The sequence below is a fragment of the Lactuca saligna genome, chromosome 2 (genome assembly GCF_052625555.1).
Source record: "Lactuca saligna cultivar CGN05327 chromosome 2, ASM5262555v1, whole genome shotgun sequence".
Taxonomy (NCBI): Eukaryota; Viridiplantae; Streptophyta; class Magnoliopsida; order Asterales; family Asteraceae; genus Lactuca; species Lactuca saligna.
Genome location: NC_136418.1, coordinates 150,825,117 through 150,847,300, shown reverse-complemented (window position 1 = coordinate 150,847,300; position 22,184 = coordinate 150,825,117). Strand labels below are relative to the sequence as shown.

The following is a 22,184-nucleotide window of genomic DNA, read 5'->3' as shown; positions in this document are numbered from 1 at the left end:
CATTTATGAAGTTTTACCTTGTTTTTTTTTTAAAAGGAAAAAATATAATTATTTAATATTAAAGGGTCCCACCCTTCCTTTTCTCTCTCTCTCTCTCTCTCAGTAAAAAAGAAAGCCAAACCCACATCTCCCTTCTCCGTTCTCTCTGTTTTCAGTTGGGTAAACAAACCCCTAAATCGGGTTCATCCATAAACTCAATGAGAAAAGCCCATAGCTTCGGTTTCCATGAAAAAGAGATGGAAACAGATGAGCAAACATGTTTGCTAAATCTGTTCACCTGATGCTCCGATGTATGCCTCCATTCTCAGATTAATTGTTGTCTTCTCAAAGAACTGGACTTGGTGGCGGTGGTGCTCTTTGTGCTTGTAACTTCGATTAGGGTTTCATCGCTGCAACACCGACGAACAACAGATCTTGGTGAAAGGTTCTCTCGGTGATGATGGTGTGTCCGGATTAAACAAGTGGTGATGCAAAGGATGGAACAGAGGATGGTGGCGTATGTAGGTGGTGTAGCGGTGACGACGACACATAAATCAAAGCTAGGGTTGTTAGCGACGACTTCGTCGATCTCTTTTTTCCGATGACGGCTTCGTTCTTCAGTTAGTGTTTTTGTCTTCCAGATCTAATGAGCATCAAGGGTGATGGCGAGAAAACATATGTTGATCAAATTCCATGTGTGTGTGTTCATCTGATTTCGTTCTTCAGTTTAGGGTTTTCATCAAATTTCATATGTGTGTGTGTGTGTTCATCTGACTTTGTGTGTATATATCTTATCTGATTTTATGTGTGTATGAGTGTATGTTCATTGAATCTGATTTCGAGTGTGTGTGTGTATTCATCAGATAGGGGTGAACTCGAGAACAAACCCATATTTTGTGTATTGTTTTTGTTTATGGATGATTTTTTGGCCGATGGTGGAGGTGGCATACCGTGATGATGGCAGACTGTGGTGGTGGTAGAAGGTGTTTGAATGGTGGTGGTGGCGGAATATGTTCTTGATTGTTCTTGAATATATGAATATGTTCTTGGTGTTTATCAAAGACACACACACACACAGAGAGAGAGAGAGAGAGAGAGGTGGGACCCATTGCTTATTAAATTTTATTTATTTATTTATTTATTTAAAAAAAAAAGTAATACAAAACCTCATAAATGGTCCCTGGGTAGTGAAATGATAAAAATACCCTTTACTTAACGGCCGAAAGCTAACGGAGTTAGCGAAAAGGACCAAATGTTAAAAGTTTTGAAACCACAGGGACCATCTGTGAGGTTTTTTGAATTTACGGACTAAACTTGATATTTTTGAAAACCACAGGGACCAATTTTGAAGTTTTGTCTTGTTTTTATTTTTTACTTATTTATAAATCTTTTAAAATTTTGATGTTGTGATCGAATATATTTCATTTAATATTGTTTATTTTACGTTTGTTATGTTGACATTATATAACGTTGTTTTTGACGTTTTGATCGAATACACATGTAACACTGTAAATTTCAAAATAAATTTTTCGATTTTCTTATAAAACATAATTCGATTAATATTCATCAAACAACCATATTAATTATCCAATATAGATTAATACAAAATCCCAAGATCACAATGTAAAAACTCCGAGTGTGTGTGTACGGATCAAGCCGGCGCCTTCCCGCGGTCGTCACTAGTACCTGAAACAATAACATCAAACACTGTAAGCACAAGGCTTAGTGAGTTCCCCAAAATACCACATATAAAACATATTAGCCACTCGAGGCTATAACTTGGTGGGTCCGTGCACCCAAACTCTGTGAACCCTCAGGTTCTAGCTCTGATAAACATGCACTACATAAATCACATAGAAATAATGCAGTACAACACATAACATACATAGCATACAAATACTCTATCACATAACTCTGGTTACCTACTCAAGGTAATATAGTATAGTGAGAAGACTCACCTCGCGTATCTCGGTATCTCACGAATCCTGGAAATCCCTCGTGCTCGATCCTCCGAGCTCTAATCCTCCTATAACGTTAAATGTTTCTAATTAACACTTTATATCTCTAAGGTTGACTATCTATAAGAAGTCAACACAGGTCAACGGTCAACTCTGACCGGACTCGGTGAGTACCATAGCGACTCGGCGAGTCTAGACGTTTTCACCAACCCTCTGAAATCCTCTTACTACACGTCGAGCATCCCCCCCCCCCCTTTACTCGACGAGTTTCACCTGAATGAATCGCGGGGCCACCCCAACTCAACTCGCCGAGTCTCAAGGACAACTCGGTGAGTCCAAGTTTGACTCAGTCCACTCGTCATCCCTTTCCAACTCACCCTGACTCGCTGAGTCTACCCATGACTCGATTGGACCACGCGCTGAACAGTCCCAAGGCAATCTTCAAGCTACTCGCCGAGTCGGATGAACAGACTCGGCGAGTCCATGCCATGCAACCACTCTAACTCGCTTCTAAGGTCAGATCTGCTTCCAAAAACTATAGATCTGGCCTCCCTCGACTGATTCATCACGTAAAGCTCCTATCTTGGTGCTCACAACACACCCTATAGCTCAATAATGGAGTTTTTGACCTAAGGCATGAGGATTCCAATCCAAAGCCTCCATTGATTCCCAAAAAGCTTGGGTAAAGGGACACTCTGGACCTCTAAGGGTCCAGATCTATGGTTCCAACCTCATAAGGGACCAAAAGGACACTAAATCTTGCCATAAAAGGGTTCAACAAACCCTAAATCTAGATAAACAACAACAAACAAGAAGGTAACTCGGATTTATTACCACAAAAGTGATGCTCTGGACTCCAAACCCACAGAAGTGGCTCCTTCTTGCTTTCCTTTGGCTAGCTCTTCTCCTTCCTTGCAACAATGGCACCTCCAAGGTCAATAATGGCCTCCTACTTAGCTCCAAATGCTCACACTCGATTAGGGTTCACTCAAGGGGCTGGTGAGCACAAATGATGGCCATTAGGCCCTTTAAATAAGTCTCAAACCCGAGAAATTAGGGTTTCATTATACAACGCTGACTCGCCGAGTCCATATCCTGGACTCGTCGAGTCCAGGCGCGATCCCGCGTCCAAATCCGCGTCCCTACTCGGCGAGTCTGAGCTCCAACTCGCCGAGTCCCCCTCACAAACCAGCAAAATACAATAAACAAGATACCTGATAAAAAATCCGGCTGTTACAACACAAATAATTATCAATGGTCCATTACAATATTTAATGTTGTTTTTTTAGGTTTTGTTTGACTATATTATTCGTTTATATGTTCGTGTTTGTTTATGTATACGATTTTAAAGAGTTATATGTTTATTTGATAGACAAATGATCTTATACGTTTCTAAATGTTACTTTTTGTTGGTTTACATTATTTAACTTTATAATTTAATATTAAAAAAGAATAAATTTTCAAACATCCAAACATTTATTAATTAATATTTTAATCTTGGATAAAAATATATATAAGTTTTTGTATAAGTTAATCTGAAACCGGATTTTAATAATCTAAGGCCCTGTTTGCTTACCTTTTAATTGCAAAATTTAGACGCAATGTCTTAAATATTCAGATTCAGATTGTTTGTTTACATCTTATTTTTTACCTCTTAAAATTGTAATTGCCTCTTAATTTTTCAGATATCAAACAAAGTATGAATTTTTAAAAATGAATGTGTTTCCTATCGTGCCCTAAAGGATCCACATTCACCCCAAAACGCAGCGCCTACTTTCCATCTTCCTGCGTCATTCTTCTTCCCTTCACCACCAACTGTGACGATGTCGCCGCACCGTAACACCGTCCCCTCTGACGAGCTGCCTCCTCCAACGACGCCTGCAACAACACCTCCTTCGACTTCGATAATCCAGGTCCGTTCTTCCTCCTTCTTTCCATGCGCAACTCAATTTTTTTTCTTTTCTGTTTTTATTTCATGGATTGGTCAATAAACGAATCATGTCTTTCGTCTTCATTCTTCCTTCTTTTTTCTGATTTTTCTTCTTCGTTCTTCTACCTTCATTATGATTTTTTCAATTTTTTTTGTTCAAATATGTTTTCTGTTTTTATGCTTGATCATAAGTGTTTAATGGATATGATATTTGTAAAGAATTTGTAAGATTTGCTGAAATCAGATTGGTGTTATGCTGAAATTTTGAAATCAAATTTGTTGTTAATGTAATGTTGAAATGTTGAAGTTGAAATCAAATTTGTGCTTGATGTTATGCTGAAATCATATATGTTCTTGATGTTTATCATGAAATATGCATTAGTTTTGCTGAATTGTGCATTTTTTTTGTTGAAATTGTTGCTGAATTGTGAATTTTTTTTTTGTTGGAATTGTTGCTGCATTGTGCCTTTTTTTTTTTGTTGAAATTGTTGTTGAATTGTGTATTTTTTTGTTGAAATTGTTGCTTAAAATATGTATTTGTGTTGTTTAAATTGTTGATGAAAGTGTTTATATATATTTTTTATACTTATTTAATAAATTGATTAGGTTATTTTATAAACAAACACTTGGATTCAATAAAAAATAAAACAGAAGGGTACAATGATCATTTTAATAATTTAGCACAACAATTCAGAGGTTCCAACGAAACAACATGTTAAACATTCAGCTCTTAAAACTTCAGACCCTCTTAGAAATTCAGATCTCTTAAAAATTCATATCCTACCAAACAACCCCTAAATCCGTAATGTTTTTTATAACATAGGAATGTTATTTTGTCAAAAAAAAATGGAAAGAAATATGTTAACCAGAAAATAAAACATAAGTAAAAAGTTTGAAATATCATAAAAGTTTAAATAAAACTTGAAAAATATAAGTAAAAAAAAGGTTTAAAAAACATGAAAAAATCAATAAAAAAGTTGTAGAAAGAGTTTAAATTTTTTGACGTTTAAAATGGAGTTCTAACAATTTAGGAATATTATTTTATTAAAAAAATTATAAAAGTGTTTTTGTAAAATAAATAAAAAGATATGTTAAACATGAAAAAACATAAGTAAAAAGTTTGAAACGTTATAAAAACTTTAAAGAGAAATTTATAAAAGTAAATACAAATTAAAAAAAAACATGTAAAAAACAAAAATAAAAACAACATAAAATTTTAAAAAGCTTACAACATTCTATTTTTTTTTTAAAAGAAAACGTCAATAATGTAAAAAAAAAGTTTAAAAACAATGAAAAATATTAATAAAAAGTTGTGAAGAAATTGAAAAACTTGAAACGCCAAAAGTTTTAAAAAATAAATAAATCTATTAATTACGACTTAAAATAATATATATATATATATATATATGAAATCAATATGCTTTTTAAAGTAGTTGGTATAAACCGGTGTTATGACACTAAAAAATTATCACTTTACATGTCACATCACACTATTAATATGATAACTACAAATGATGATGTCTTTTTACATGTTAGACTAAGCGGTATGGGAGAGCTTCTACACGTGACCGCCAATGTGACAAGATAGCCTACGCGTGAACACCGCCCATAGTGTGCATACGTGCCTTGTTGCGTGACTCCAGCTACGAGCGAAGACGTTTGATTTGAGTGGGGATGCTTTTTTGACCGTTTTTTTTTTTCAAATATTTGAGGACCGACTTTTGTTTCAACCAACTTCAAATGTATTCCAAATATTTGAAGGAACTGCAAATTTGAAGTAGGATAAATAAATCCTGAAAACTAAAGAGTTGCTTCATGAAACACTTTAAGAAAACTACACATTTTCTCAACTCTTTCCCATTCATCGGAGGATGTGCAGGTTTGAAAGTTCGAATCACTCAAGCTCAAATGAGAAAAGACGAGTGAAACGAGGAAGGAAGTGCAACGCATGCTCGCAACAACCACAAATCGATGAGAGTGCAACGACCTAGCGGTGGCAACCGACGAGCTGGAGAAGGCGTTCAGGTTCAACCGACACTCAAACTTAAGATGATCGGTTATCGTTCATCACTTCAATGCAGCGCCACTCCTATTTTGTTTTTGATTTTGTGTGCATTAGGAATTAGGGCAAAGGTGCAATTCAACAATTGTTATTTGTTATAGGAAAGGGAGTAAGTCGTAGGTCAACATTTACAAGTCCTGGTCAATGGTCAATGTCATCACATCCTATTTAAAAGTTAAAACATTTAAAAAATATATAATGTTTTTTATTAAAATCCTAAACAGGTTGGCAGGTCAACCTAATTTTTTTTTTGGCAAACCCATATAAGACCCGTTTAATAAACGGGTTGGCGGGTTGAAAAACTCAACCCAAATTCGTTTATCTTCACGACGGATCATGGGTCCTGTCGAGAATTTTTAGGCCTAATATTTAAGATGGATTTGAAGTGGAGGAACAAAATGGAAGGAGATCTTTCTTGAATATATCAACATATTGAGAAGCGGTGGCACGTGTAGAACTCGAACTTGTCCTAAAGCCACATTAACAAGATGAATGTTAATCTCAATGTGTTTTATACAATGATGTTGAACATGGTTATTAGACAAGTATACGACACTAACATTGTCACAATATACAATAGTAGCAGTCGGTGATGGACGATATGATGAAGCTCAAGTCAGAAGACTGCGATTCCAACATGTTTTTGCTACAAAACCACACAAATAAAACTTTGGTCAAGACAATTTTGTACGATGATGATGAAGCTCAAGTCACAATTTGATTGTTATACATGCCACAAGATAACGCCTTGTTTATAGAATATTTCAAGTTTGTCTTAAACAAAGTTTAATTTGTGTAGTTTTTTTTATAAGATTTGATAAAGTGTACAGTACGTACAATGCAAAACCAACAAAGAATCCAAAAGAATAATCTGGTTTAACTACAAACCAATTTAAAAAATTCCAATATACAAACCATATGGTAAAATCCAAAATTATTAAATCACTCAGTTTAGTTTTATCCCGATACAAAACAATCCTATCTTTCATTACCTCAAAAGAGTAATTCCATCATGTTGATAAAAACGAATGAAAACAGAAGAATTTAGGGAGAACATTTAAGGATGGTAACACCAAGTACATTTTGGTGTTCATGGATTAGCTCGAAAACACATATGTCCCCAAATGTAATACCATTGTCCTTGACAAATTCCACCCAACCAGCACCATGTAAGCGAGTATCATCTGCAATAACCTCCCATGTTTTTGGCCTTCCATCATCATTCACAAGTTTAAGCAAATATTTTCTATGCTTCTTGCGTCCCCTCCAACGCTTCTTCCTGAACTCAACTCCTACAGGCTGCATCCATGGAAACAGATCAAAAAAACTGTTTTCTTAATTTATACGTTGAAAAGATGGATGTAGAATAATTCATGATTACCAGTCCTCTTGATGCAGTAACATATGATTGTTGGATATATGCAATGAAGAAATGTTTATGGCTTTTGAAATTAGCTTTAGCTCTTTCAACTGCCCTTCTTCCGTCCTCCCTCCTCTTCCTTAAACATCCACCTCCAACTAAACTCAAATCAAGTTATCCAGGTTAGTGTCTGTTTCTATATAAGAAATATTCACATCATAAAGCAAAAAAGAATCAAACAAACCATTAATCTTGATTCTAGTTTTTTCATCTTCACTCGATGAACATGTCTCCTCTTCTAATTTTACAGTCTTCGGTTTAGTAAGTTTGACTTCTTGTGGATGGTTTCTTGCCACATCTTTTGTAGAGTTTCTGAGTGGATCTTTCTTCATAGGGGGATAAACTATCTCCGTTGCACTTGTATCGAATACAATCACACCAAATATTGAAAAACCTTCATATTTGAACATCAATAAATGCCCATACTTCAAACTGTAATGCTCTGCAAATTCCCACCAACCATTTTTAAGCCAAATCTCGTCCCCTGACTTCTGTAAGTCAACTCGCCAAACGTCACCGTTTGGTACCTTCAGTATCACTCTTTCCAACAGATCCTTTCCATGATTCTCTGTAAACTTCTTAGGCATCCTCTGTGTTATGAAAAAAAAAAAATTAAAGAAATTTTTATTCATCTAAACTCGTGTAAAGAGAATACTAACTTACGATGCCTATGGAGTGAGTATCGTCGGAGAGAATGATTTTTATAAAGTTGACTGGATTCTCCGGCAGACTTAAACGGCGGTGGGATTTCATCGTTGATTTGGGAATGGGAAGGTGGGGAATTAAGGATGGTGGAGTAAGTGAAGTGTGTACCCTCTTCGATATTTGCGTATCATATTATGATTTAGTAGACTGCATGGCTATGAGAATTTACTTTCTGCATTTAATGTTCAAGTAAATATGGATGTTGCCAATTTGTACTAATTTTGGAGTGACCGCGATCCTAAACCATATTGGTTTGGCTATCAAGTTAGAATGTTTCCTAAATATAGGAATTTAGTATTGGGTTAGGATTTTTCTACCCTTTCGAATCCTCTTTTTGATTGTGATCCGGTTCCCTTATTTTGATTTTGTCCCTCTCATTTTAGTTATGAATTTTACCATTGATTTTGGTAACCTTATCGCTACTTGGTTTTATTTTTATTTTTACTTTTTTGTTTTATTTTAATTATGATTTTATTTATATATAATTAAAATAAAATGTATATAAATAACAAAAGCATTTAAATTTTTGAAGAAAATTCAAATAAAAAATCATATCGATATGATATCAACACCACACACGAACATAATATTATAAAAACATAGTATTATTAAAACCTATGATTTATCAGATGTCAAACTACATGATTTTTTTAATTAATTTTTGCTTCAAAATTTTAATAATTTTGTTATATATATATATATATATATATATATATATATATATATATATATATATATATATAAAAGTTTAATAGAGAACCATAATTATTAATTCTTTAAGGAACCATTTTTTTTTTAAATTTCTAAAGCTTATTTTTTATTGAAAAAAAATCTATAAATGTCTAAATTCATATATTAACATTGTAAATATGAAAAATATTTTTCGGATTTGAATTTTCAAAAATTCACATTGTGAATTTGACGTAAAAAGAAATTTGAATTTTATATCATTGGAAAAATGATAAAAAGTTATGCATTTCTGTATTTTTTTTTTTTTTTAAATAAGTTCTAAAAGTTGAAAAAAAGATTAGTTCTTTGGTTCCTTGGTTAATTATGGTTCTCTACTGAACCTCACCCTATATATATATATATATATATATATATATATATATATATATATATATATATATATATATATATATATAGAGAGAGAGAGAGAGAGAGAGAGAGAGATACAATTCAATTAGGAAAAAAAAGTTGAAAAGGAAGAAATAAATCTGGACCATTTATTTCGAATGCATACATTCAATAACGAATTATTAAGTTTCAAAAGACATCCAATAGTTTATGTAAGGGTAAATTACACCATTCTTCTTTCGTACATACGTCAGAAAACGTGTTTAGTCCCTATTTTCAAATATTAATTCGGTCCGTCCCTGATTTTGTTTTTTCTTGCACGGTTAGTCCCTATTGACATAAAATAACTATTTTACCCTTAATAATTTCTTTTTCACTTTTCTGTTAATTATTTATCAGTGTTTAGATTTTAAAAAAAGGAAAAAAGTTAATATCCCAACCCACCCTTCCCCTATCCCCGATTTCTTTCTCCCTCTCTCTCATTCACACTCACAATCGACAACCACCCAACTCCGACGCTCCTCCTTTCTTCGACGAGACCAACCTTTCTCTTTCTCTATTTTTCAATCGCCACCCACTGCAAGTGCTGACAACTACGAATGGTGGTTCTCTGTCGGATTCTTTTGAAGTCCAATGTTCCTCCCCCAATTCTAGCTAAGAACTGCACACATCAGATACTTAATCATGTGTAAGATGAGACTGAAAACCGATGATTTATTGCAAACAATCATCAGATCTTATATGGAGTCTTAAAATCAATACAATTTGATTAACGAAATCCACCAAATCCATTCCCAAATAATCACCAGATGACTTCTTTCTCTCCATTCTTCATCTGCCTCCTACTTACACGTCACCATCCTCCATACCTTCAACTTCTTCATCTTTATCCCTCCACATCCACTGCATTGTCATCATCCCATTTCAATAAACTAACCCATTTCTATATTCAACCTCATCAATATTTAGATTAGAAAAGGAGGATGACAGACATAATGAAGATTTGTGGTCCGTCTAACTCCCCAGTCGAGCTGCATAGTAGCAACACACAAGTGAGGATGCAACGGTGGCTTGGAGGATATCGTGACGTTACTTTCAGGGGATGAAATCGGTGGTGTGAAGGGGACGATATCGGTGTTTTGAAGGGGACGATGAGTACCTCCGGTGAATGGATTTTGACTTCCTCCGGTGGCTAGATTTTGATTTCACAAGAAGGCGAGGTTTTCAGATGAAGATATAGAAACGAGAAAAAAGATTTAGGGTATCTAGCTAAATGAGGATGGGGGTGGGTAAGTGTAAGGCCCACTTCATTTTCTATGTATTTTATTTAATAAAAAAATAAATAATGAAAAAGAAAATAAATACGGAAAATATAGTCTTTTCAAGTCTCGCAAGGGATGAAACGTGAAAATTTAAATTAATGAGGGATGAACCGTGCATCTTTTAAACAAACAAGGGATGGTCCGAGTTAATTTTTGAAAATAAGGACTAAACACGCTTTCTGACATATGCACATGGGACGATTGGTGTAATTTACCTTTACGTAAGTTACTTAATAACAATGCATCTAATTCTAGGAACCATTAATATAAATTACCTTTAACATTAGGGACCAATTAAGAAACTTACCTTTAATTGTAGGGACCATTTATTTAAATTAATTAATAAGAATGCCCTTCAAATAACACATATTTGCCCCTTGAATTCGAAAACCAGATAGGTATAGTCCGTATGGATAATCAAAACGAAAAATAAACATAACATAAAGACAATCCGACGGAATTTTTTTATCACAAAGATACACTAGACGAAAAAAATAACACAATTAATAATCTCGATGAAAAAATAACACATAAATAGTTTGAACGAACAAAATAACACAATAATGGTACGAAAATAATAATAATTAAAAACAAACCTTCATTTTAAGGGTTTTACCCTAATTTTCTTTAAAATCAATTAGGATTTTCAATCAAAATTAAATATATTTTGGTATTAATATATACTTTATTTTCTTAATATTTATATCAATTATAAATAATTTTTTTTACTTTCATTTGAATTATATATATATATATATATATATATATATATATATATATATATATATATATATATATATATATATATATATATATATATATATATATATATATATATATATATATATATATATATATGGGAAAATGACTTATATGGGTAACTATGTTTCAAAATTGTTCAAAAAATACCATTTAAGTTTGGTATATCCAAAAAACACCATCCCTGTAAACCATTTGTATAAAAAACACCAACGAAGTACATTATTTGTTCAAATTTGACCTTGTGGTAACCGAAAATTACCGGTAAAAAATAAGTAAAGGAAAAAAACAAGAGGAAATGACTCAAAGGGGTAACTATGTTTCAAAATTGTTCAAAAAATACCATCCTAGTTTGGTATATCCAAAAAACACCATCCCTGTAAACCATTTGTATAAAAAACACCAACGAAGTACATTATTTGTTCAAATTTGACCTTGTGGTAACCGACAATTACCGGTAAAAAATAAGTAAAGGAAAAAAACAAGAGGAAATGACTCAAAGGGGTAACTATGTTTCAAAATTGTTCAAAAAATATCATCCTAGTTTGGTATGTTGAGAAAACACCATCTAACTAAACTTTTTGTACAAAAAACACCAACAAACTATATGTTTTGTTCAAATATTACCCACCGGTAACTGGCCTCTTACAGGTCAAATGATGACTTAGCTTAACTATTATGACATGGCATAATAATTTTTGACAAAACAATAAATGATATTGACAAAACAATAAATGATATATTCCTCCTTTAAAAATCTATTTAGGGTTTCTTCATGGACGAATGACTTCATTTTCTCCCATGATTGCTCTTCTTGTTATTCTAAAGTGATGATCTCGAACTCAAGTCTAAAACCCTAATTCTAGACTCAAGGCAAAAAGGCTCCTTTACCCCTGCCTCATGGGGCCTCCTTCCCCCTAAGGCCCACATACATAAAATTCCCAAAAAGGCAAGCCCAACTACAAGGCCTCTAAGACTCAATATGACCCAAGAACCGCCAACATGGCATTAAGCCCAAAAAATGACCTGATACAACCAGGTTGATTCGAGGCTTAAGTTAAACAAGTCCATGTATACGCCCAACATATGCTAAAGTCTATACGATCCGGATTTCAAGCCAGTACGCCTGGTATACTCCTAGCGTACGCCCAACGTATTTGGCTAGGGTTAAGAACCGCCAATCTTCTGAATGCCATAAATTCTTCATTCTAAGTCCGATTTCATCCTTCTTTATATCCACGGGAGCTAATTTAGGCATCAGACAACCATACCCTAACAACTCCATCACCGCCACCACTGCCACAAATGGATACTACCATCTTACAAGCTGCGGTAACAGCCACCATGGCAGCCGCCACGGCGTAAATCAGCACGAATAGTGCAAGTGGGTCAGGAGGTGGTACAAGTAATACTAACCAAGGCAATAGCCAAGGGCACCCAAGGGAATGCTCCTACAAAGACTTCACTAATTGTAAACCAAAGTCTTTTGATGGCACCGGAGGTGTCATTGCGTTAACAAGGTGGTTCGAGAAAATGGATTCGGTGTTTGAAATTTGTGCATGCCGAGAGGGAAGCAAAGTCAAATTTGCAGCTTGCACTTTTGCTGACAGAACTCTATCCTGGTGGAAGTTTATGTTAGATAGTTGACCCTCCTAGTAGCCAATGCCTTGAGCCTGGAAAACTTGAAAGCTTTGATGTTAGTTGAATACTACCCGAGGGGCGAGGTACAAAAGTTAGAGCAAGAGCTCTGCAACCTTACTATGAAAAACTATGACATTACATCCTACACTGCAAGATTTAGTGACATGGTTGTATTATGTCCTGGGATGGACACCCCGGAAAGTAAGAAAGTGGAACGATACATCTGGGGACTATCCCCCCAGATTCAAGGAAACGTGATCGCTGCTAACCCATTTATATTTGACAGTGCCAAACGCCTGGCACAAACACTGGTGGATCATGGAGTCCGCCAGGGCTTTATGACAGCCATTCCTGAACAACCCAAAGAAAGTGGAAACAAAAAGAAGTTTTTGAATAAAATGAAGAGCCATTCGTCATAAGAACCCACAAAGAAGCAACAAACGGTTGCAGTTCATGCTGCTACTACTCCTACCACTCCAGCACCCACCAAACCATATGCCGACACTCTCCTAAAATGCGATAAATGCCACTTTCATCATTGTGGCACCTGTCAAGAGACGCATTGCGTTAATTTCAACAAGAAGGTGCATACTGCCTGCTTCTGTAAGACACCAACACAACCAAACACCCAAACCACTAGTGCTGAGAGTGAGCCAGGCTTGCTATGGATATGGTGTAACATGGCATTTCAAGAGAGACTGCCTAAAAAAGAGGAATATCGGAGGGGTGGGAAGAGTGTTAACGATGGGGCATGAGGAGGTCGTGAATGATACTATTGTAGTTACCGGTACGTTCCTCTTCAATAACTCATATGCATGCATACTTTTCGATAGTGGTGCGGAGAGAAGTTTTGTGAGCCACAAGTTTAAAAACTTACTTAATCAAAATCCCCAATCACTAAAAGACACATTTACCATAGAAATGGCAAACGGTAAGGCAGAGAACACTAACGATATATACATAGGATGTACCCTCACCATTTCGAATATGGGTACCGAGATTTGATGGATTCAGAGAGGTTTTCATGAATGAAGCTCACAAGACTAAGTACTCTGGTCATCCCGGTTCAGATAAAATGTACCTAGACCTCAAGAAACTTTATTGGTGGCCAAATATGAAAGCAAAAATCGCTACCTATGTGGGAAAGTGCCTGACTTGTGCCAAGGTCAATGTAGAATATCAGAAGCCTTCGGTTTTACTACAACAACCAAAGATACCTGAATGGAAGTGGGAGTGGATAACCATATATTTCATAACTAAGTTGCCCAAGACAACTGGTGGTCTTGACACCATTTGGGTAATCGTCGATAGGTTAACCAAATCCGCGCACTTCCTGCCAATAAAAGATACTGACAAAATGGAGAAGCTAACCAGGACGTACATTAAAGAGATAATATGATTGCATGGTGTGCCAATATCCATTATCTCTGATCGAGATAGTAGATTTACCTCAAGGTTTTGGCAATCACTACAAAAGTCGTTGGGAACCAAACTCGACATGAGTACAGCGTACCATCCCCAGACTGATGGGCAAAGCAAGAGAACAATTCAGAAATTAGAAGACATGTTAAAGGCTTGTGTGATAGACTTTGGTAAAGCTAGGGATACCCATTTACCACTCATCGAATTCTCGTACAATAACAGTTATCACACTAGCATCAAAGATGCTCCATTTGAAGCCCTCTATGGTCGCAAATGCAGATCCCCTCTGTGATGGGTTGAATTGGGTGACGCTCAACTAACAAAGCGACAAGTTACTGATAGCACTCTTACCGGCCCCGAGATCATAAAAGAAACTACAGAGAAAATTGTTCAGATACAGGAAGGATTAAAAGCGTCTAGGGACCGACAAAAGAGTTATGAGGATAAACGGCGAAAGCCCTTGGAGTTTCAGGTTGCTGACCGCGTCCTGTTAAAGGTCTCACCCTATAAAGGAATGATATGTTTTGGAAAACATGGAAAACTAAATCAGAGGTATATCGGGCCATTCGAGATCCTTGCTAGAATCGGTCTGGTAGCTTACAAACTTAAACTACCGCATGAACTCAGTAACATACATCCCACTTTTCGCGTATCCAATCTAAAGAAGTGTCTGTCCAACGAAACTCTTGTAATCCCACTCGATGAAATCGAGATAAACGAGAGCCTACACTTAGTAGAAGATCCTGTGGAAATCATGGATAAGGAAATCAAGAGAACAAAACAAATCCGTATACCAATAGTGAAGTTCCGTTGGAGTGCCAAACGAGGACCTGATATCACTTGGGAACGGGAAGATCAGATGAAACAAAAGTACCCACATCTTTTCCCCAGTTCATGAGTACCATTTTAGAAATAATATCGGGAGGAAATTCCCTCTAACGTGGGGATAATGTAACAACCGGTTATTTCAGGTCAACAAAAGCCAAAGCAAGTCAATAAAAGTCAAACGTGTCAAATTAAAAGCCAATTCAATTATTTATAAAACATAATGTACAAAAGTAAGCCTTAAATTGGAGTTTTCGTATTTTGGAATCAAAAACCACTTAGGCCGAAATCACTTTTTTGGGACAAATAGGACCGAGATCTTAGTCTTGACCGAGATCTAACCACCAAGAACTCCTATGAGACTGAGAACCCCTCTTTGACTGAGGGCCCTCTAGACCGAGAGCCCTTGGTTCTCGGTTGAGGCTTAAGACCGAAATCATGGTTCTCGGATGAAAAGATAGGCCGGAAGCTCACTTTTAATTGATGGCACACATTCTGATTAGATAAAAATACACTTCCCTATGAAAATGTCAAATCATTTTTATCCCTAATATATATACCAACTGAAAACTCATTCTCATTTACACATTTACATCCCAAAAATCCAACAAAATCCTCTGAAAATTCATAAGACAATCTTCAAATCTTCAAGTGTTGCCAGTACATCTTCAAACTTCCTAAGAACACATTCAAACCATTTCCCATGAAACTCATTCGTATCTTGTAGGTAACTTTACTAAAATTAGTATTATTTAATATTTAAATGGTTAGTCTATCTAATTTACACACACACACACACACACACATATATATATATATATATATATATATTATGCATGTTAAATACTATTAGGAATTCAGGTATTCCGCGTGTTCAAACACGAAGAACATTACTACCACATCGTACCCAACCAAGAACACATGTAACATCCGGTTTTTCCAGGTATATTATTTTAATTGTTTAAGTTGAGAATTTTGGGAGGACTCGATGAGTTGGTGCCTCAACTCGTCGAGTAGGGTCGCGACTGATGAATGGGATTGATGAGTGGACTCGACGAGTCGAGGAGCCAACTCGACGAGTCAGCGCCGGAGGCGGAAACCCTAATTTTCTCGGGCCTGTGCCTATTTAAAGGCACTTATAGCCTCCTTGACCCCCGCCCCATCAGTCCCATACGTCCCTTGAGAGAAACCCTAGAGTTATTTGTGAGTAAAAGAGGGAAAAGGCTAATTTGAGGTAATTTCCTTGAGAAGAAAACCAAGGGTGCTGCAAGGATCAAGGAGGAGGGTTTGTGGATCAATTTCATCTTCATTTTAGGCTTCAGATCTGGTATAAGCTCTTGCCTTCCTTGTGATTGAATAGATTTCCTTTGGTTGTGAAGTTAGGGCTTGTATCTGTGACATCCCTATTTTCACGGCCAGAAAAGACCGATTTTGTTTATGCTTTATAAAAATCAGAGTACTTCATTTTATAAAAATGTTGCGGAATTTGTTCCCAGAAAAACATGGTAAATACGTTATTAAAACATTTTCGAAGAAACGTATTTATTTCATTTTAAAACGTTTGGGACGTCATCGTTAATACAGAAACATAAGCATAAACAGAACTTACAATTATTTACACTAGTGATCTACATCTCTTTAAATCTCTCAGTGTAATGTCACTTCATATCAACACCTGTGATATAAATAAACTGAGTGGGTCAGGTTGGGAAACCTGGTGAGTACATAGGGTTTTCAACCCACAATAATATAATTATTATGTTTAAACAATCAAACAATCAACCCAATTACCCATCCCCATTATCTTCTTTATTCTTAAGGATCTACCCTAAGAATCAGCTATTTCTCATTCATTCATTCCTAAGGATCATCCTAAGGAAACAACATGAAGTCCATTGTTGCCAATGACACATTGGTCAAGCGCAGCTGCTAATATTGTCACTTAGGCTCAGCTGCCAGAATTAGGACATTTTCTATGAGGCGCTTCTGCCGGTATTGACCTTTAAACACTACTGTCATGGTCATAAGGCTCCCTATTAGGCGCAGCTGCCGATACTATCCTTAGAGCGCAGCTGCTAGGATGTTTACCGTAGATCTAAATCATCTACGGGTTGTGGCGCAGCTGCCAGTGCTCATCTATAGGGTACTAGGTCCACTGCTGCCAATGTATACCTATAGGGCACTAGGTCTGTACTAGTAATGTTCCTCTATTTCAGCTTTTATCCATCATCATTCATTTACCCATGTTTTACCTAACATATTTTGTAGATATAAAATACTTTATACAGTTTACATCATTTAAAACATGTATAAAAATCTTTCACCAGCATAGACAACAAGTATTCAGACAATATGCACACATAACACGAATTTATATTAAAATACTTCATATCTATGTGTAAGATGAAAGGGACCATGCACTCACCTGAGAAGGTGGCGACTCGGTACTCGGACAACGCTTCGTTTACTTTAAAATAATTTCCTTTGACGAAACCTAGTATTATCACCAATAGATTTTAGTCTATTATTCGCCGAGACTAATTAATAGTCTAGCTATTATTACTATTATATATGCGTTAAAAAAAATACTTATATAACCCATAATAATAGCCAAAGTATTTATTATATGTTATTAATAACGTTAATATAATTAAATAAAAACTATATTAAAAATAGCGTAGGCGTAGCTCACTTACAGCGGGTTTTATAGAAAATCAGACTTTGCTTGGAGCAGCGTTTCCGAACCGAAAATCTCTTCTTCTCGGAGCCGTCGAGCACTCCGGGGCTTCCGCCTCGTGCTAGGGAGGTTCCCTAGGCTTTTCGGGGGATTTCGGGGCTAGAGAGAGGTTCTAGAGAGAGAGAGTAAAGAGAAGAAAGAATGGGAAAGGTGTGAAGAAAATGAGGGTGGGAGAGGTGGTATTTATAGGGTGAAAATGGCTGAACTTGGTGCCACATGTCACCATCTAGTGGCAAGACTTGGGGAGAAAGCAATGGCCAAGATTGTGCCACATCACCCATTTTCGCACAGCACACTTCCGACTTCTAAAATCCGTAACTTTCACATACGACCTCCGTTTTTGACGTTATTTATATCCACGCGTAGGTAAAAATAATATATACAACTTTCATTTTGACTCCGTCGGCTAATTCTCGACCGATCTTAAATTTAACAGTACGAGGCGTTTAGACTGTTAAATGACCGCGAAGAATTCGTAACTCCTTCATACCGACTCCGTTTTTGTCTGTCTTTTTACCATTAAGTTCCTATTAATGAGATCTTGAACTCTCATTTAGGTCACGTAAGCCAAAAACCGCTCGAACTAAAATTCGAGTTTCGGGCCGTGCACTGCTAAGCCGAATCTTAGAAATATCATAACTTCCTCATACGAAGTCAGATTTGGGTGTTCTTTTTTTATCGACGCTCTTAGTTTAACATATTCTACGACTTTTGTTTAGATTGCTAAGGATAAATCTCGCTCTATCGTAAATTCACTATTTACGCTTCCCGGTGCCGTGCCGGTTTTGCCGTAAAACTTCGACGGGCCATAACTTCTTCGTTATAACTCGGATTTTGGCGTTCTTTATATGTACGGAAACCTTGTGACATATTCTACAATTTGGTTAAGATTATTTATTCTAAATAATATTTTGTCGAAAAGTCATTTTCGACCCATATTGCCTCTAAATTGACTAGCCCGGATCTGCAGGCGTTACAATTATCTCCCCCTTAGGATGATTACGTCCCGGAATCATCAACGAAACATGGCTCATATAATGACTCCATACGTCATCTCTTCATCCTAGGTAATAATTATAACTTCTTTATTCCTTCGAGTCTATCTTTTAGACTTATTGTCTGTAAGTAGTACTTAATTGTGCACCTGCTATCTTCTTCAGGTTAGACTCCAGATTACGACGTATCATCATGTGATACTCGTCTAGACTTAGGTCTTTTAGAGTTAAATTCTGAAATAAACTATGCCTTCCTTCACGTTCTAATGTGATATAATCACACTTTAACATGTAGCATTTCTAGCTACCAACTTCTTTAGCGTCGAGCCGATACTTCTATTGGTCGCTTTGATTTCAGTTGTTTGGTTAAAGTCGGACGCTACATCAAACTTGGTTCTCTAAACCACGTAACCTACTCATCGTAGTCGGACTCAATGTGACATGACCACTAGGGTTGGGATAACAACAATCTTCTTAGTCATTACCGAAACAATGGTAACGACATACTTGAATAAAACGAAATCAATTACTGGCTTCTTGGTAACCTTGTGACTTTTCCTGATCCAAGTGTGAGTCCTGTGCTTCCGGTAGTATAGGCCTCTACTACCATTCACACCTACTCATACTCGTCCCAAGTATTGTCCCGCAGTTTCCCAAGTCACCATGCAACAAATCACACAATCATTCAACACATTAGATAACAAAACGAAGGTTTTATTTTATTACTTGAAACGATTACATGGGTGTTCAAGTTCACCCTAGATTATGCCTCTAATAAGCTACATCATGTGACACTATCTATATAGCTTCTTCATGACTCGATCTCTATATATCCATCCTTACTCCTGATTCCTTGCATCGTCAGCTGCTTCGTCAAGGATAATTTGAAATGCTCTTGCCTTTGGTTTTGGCGGCACATTTGGCTTTGTAGCCCCTTCTCTCTTTGGGAAATCTTGCTTGAAGTGCCCTTCCTCGTTACATTCATAACACACCCTTTTGTTGAATTTACACTCGTTGGCATAGTGCCCATGCTTCCCACACTTGAAACAAGTCACCTCCTCACCGCATTTTCCAGAGTGTTTCTTTTTACACTTCTCGCACCATCTTTCTTCACTCCCTCCTCCTCTAAACTTCCTTGTACTGGACTTGCTTCTCTCACTGGGCTTCGCAGACCCCTCAAACTTTCTCTTTTTTCCAACCTCGGTCTTGTTGGCGGCTCTTCCCTTGATCATCTCCTCAACCGACTTGGCAGCCCAGATAGCTGCCTCCAAAGTAGCTGCCTGGCGTACTGGCACCATGTACTCCCATGGAAGTCCTTTTTCATACTTGTCAACTTTCGTCAGCTCATCCGGAACAAGACGTAATGCGAACTCCATCTTCTCTGTGAAGTTGTTGGTGTATTCATCAATAGACATGCTTCTTTTCTTCAAGGTAAGGAATTGGTTTTCTAGCTCGAGCAGATTTTGGGCTGAGCAGTACCTACGTTTGAATTGCACCAGAAATTCTACCCATATCAGTTGCAGGGGCTCATTGGGGCTCAGAGTCTTCCCTAAGGTATTCCACCAACGTACAGCGCCTCCTCGAAATTGACGCACTGCAAATGTGGTTTGTTGTTTTCCCTTGCAACCGCACGTCATGAAAGCTAATTCCATCTCCGAGATCCAATCCATGACCCCGATCGGATCCTCCTTTCCAGTGAAAGTCGATGGCTTGCAAGTCAGAAAATCCTTGTACTTGCATCCATTCCTCTCGACTTCGTCGTTGTGGTTGTTTTGTCGAACTATTGGTGGGTTGATTTGACCAACAGTCCCACTGTAGTTCTCCTCCTCAGTCTGCCCTTCATTCAACTCGGGACGTTCGATCTGAATACTCGCTTCCTCTCGATTTTGCTGGATCAAACGTCTGGTTTCCTCCATTTGACGATCCAACATTTCCTGGATCATCGCTTGCACTCCGGCCATCGTTATTGGCTCAGCAGCGGCTACCATAGCCGGTAATTGCTCAATCACTGGGGGTTGGTTTCGGTTCCCATTTGCATTCACGTTTCCGCTACGGGTTCTTGCCATCTTGATCTATACACCGAATAAGGTGAATCTAGATCTTTACTTAGGATTGACGGTTAAATCATCCTTATCACTCCGAAACGTTTATATGCTAGTTTTAATATCATAGTTAAACGCTTAGAATCCTAAACACATAAGGTTTCCAGATCCGGTCGGCAACAGACCATAGATCCGAACAACTAACACTATATCAGGCACAAGTATTTAGCATATAAAAGCATTTTAGGCACAATTCCTAAAATAATCTAGTGCTCACACCTCACAATCATCGCTTAGCATTCTAAGTTTAAGTCTAGAAATAAATCCATATTCCTAGTTCGCTTAAACTAATGCTCTGATACCAACTGTGACATCCCCATTTTCACGGCCAGAAAAGACCGATTTTGTTTATGCTTTATAAAAATCAGAGTACTTCATTTTATAAAAATGTTGCGGAATTTGTTCCCAGAAAAACATGGTAAATACGTTATTAAAACATTTTCGAAGAAACGTATTTATTTCATTTTAAAACGTTTGGGACGTCATCGTTAATACAGAAACATAAGCATAAACAGAACTTACAATTATTTACACTAGTGATCTACATCTCTTTAAATCTCTCAGTGTAATGTCACTTCATATCAACACCTGTGATATAAATAAACTGAGTGGGTCAGGTTGGGAAACCTGGTGAGTACATAGGGTTTTCAACCCACAATAATATAATTATTATGTTTAAACAATCAAACAATCAACCCAATTACCCATCCCCATTATCTTCTTTATTCTTAAGGATCTACCCTAAGAATCAGCTATTTCTCATTCATTCATTCCTAAGGATCATCCTAAGGAAACAACATGAAGTCCATTGTTGCCAATGACACATTGGTCAAGCGCAGCTGCTAATATTGTCACTTAGGCTCAGCTGCCAGAATTAGGACATTTTCTATGAGGCGCTTCTGCCGGTATTGACCTTTAAACACTACTGTCATGGTCATAAGGCTCCCTATTAGGCGCAGCTGCCGATACTATCCTTAGAGCGCAGCTGCTAGGATGTTTACCGTAGATCTAAATCATCTACGGGTTGTGGCGCAGCTGCCAGTGCTCATCTATAGGGTACTAGGTCCACTGCTGCCAATGTATACCTATAGGGCACTAGGTCTGTACTAGTAATGTTCCTCTATTTCAGCTTTTATCCATCATCATTCATTTACCCATGTTTTACCCAACATATTTTGTAGATATAAAATACTTTATACAGTTTACATCATTTAAAACATGTATAAAAATCTTTCACCAGCATAGACAAC

At 36.7% G+C, this 22,184-nt stretch overlaps 1 protein-coding gene and 1 long non-coding RNA gene across 2 annotated transcripts; one reads left to right on the top strand and one right to left on the bottom strand.

Annotated features, from left to right (window-relative positions):
* Window positions 1-3,644: 3,644 nt before the first annotated feature.
* Window positions 3,645-6,713, top strand: LOC145032072 (uncharacterized). The gene is made up of 2 exons (XR_013677074.1): window positions 3,645-3,850; window positions 5,404-6,713. It is a non-coding gene; the product is annotated as an uncharacterized LOC145032072 (long non-coding RNA).
* Window positions 6,714-6,837: 124 nt separating this feature from the next.
* LOC145029207 (putative B3 domain-containing protein Os03g0621600) lies at window positions 6,838-8,404 on the bottom strand. The gene is made up of 4 exons (XM_078977814.1): window positions 8,013-8,404; window positions 7,534-7,939; window positions 7,311-7,447; window positions 6,838-7,228 (listed from the first exon to the last, which is right to left on the bottom strand). The coding sequence occupies exons 1-4, from the start codon at window positions 8,100-8,102 to the stop codon at window positions 6,974-6,976; spliced, it is 888 nt and encodes a 295-aa protein (XP_078833940.1). The 5' UTR covers window positions 8,103-8,404; the 3' UTR covers window positions 6,838-6,973.
* Between the last annotated feature and the right edge of the window lie 13,780 nt (window positions 8,405-22,184).

What these genes read in the sequence shown, in the direction of transcription:
- LOC145029207 (XM_078977814.1), bottom strand. Translation starts at nt 8,102, where the DNA reads ATGAAATCCCACCGCCGTTTAAGTCTGCCGGAGAATCCAGTCAACTTT. An exon ending in ATACTCACTCCATAGGCATC is followed by an intron (nt 7,940 to 8,012) that starts GTAAGTTAGTAT and finishes TTCATAACACAG; the next exon opens with AGGATGCCTAAGAAGTTTAC. An exon ending in AACTAGAATCAAGATTAATG is followed by an intron (nt 7,448 to 7,533) that starts GTTTGTTTGATT and finishes ATTTGAGTTTAG; the next exon opens with TTGGAGGTGGATGTTTAAGG.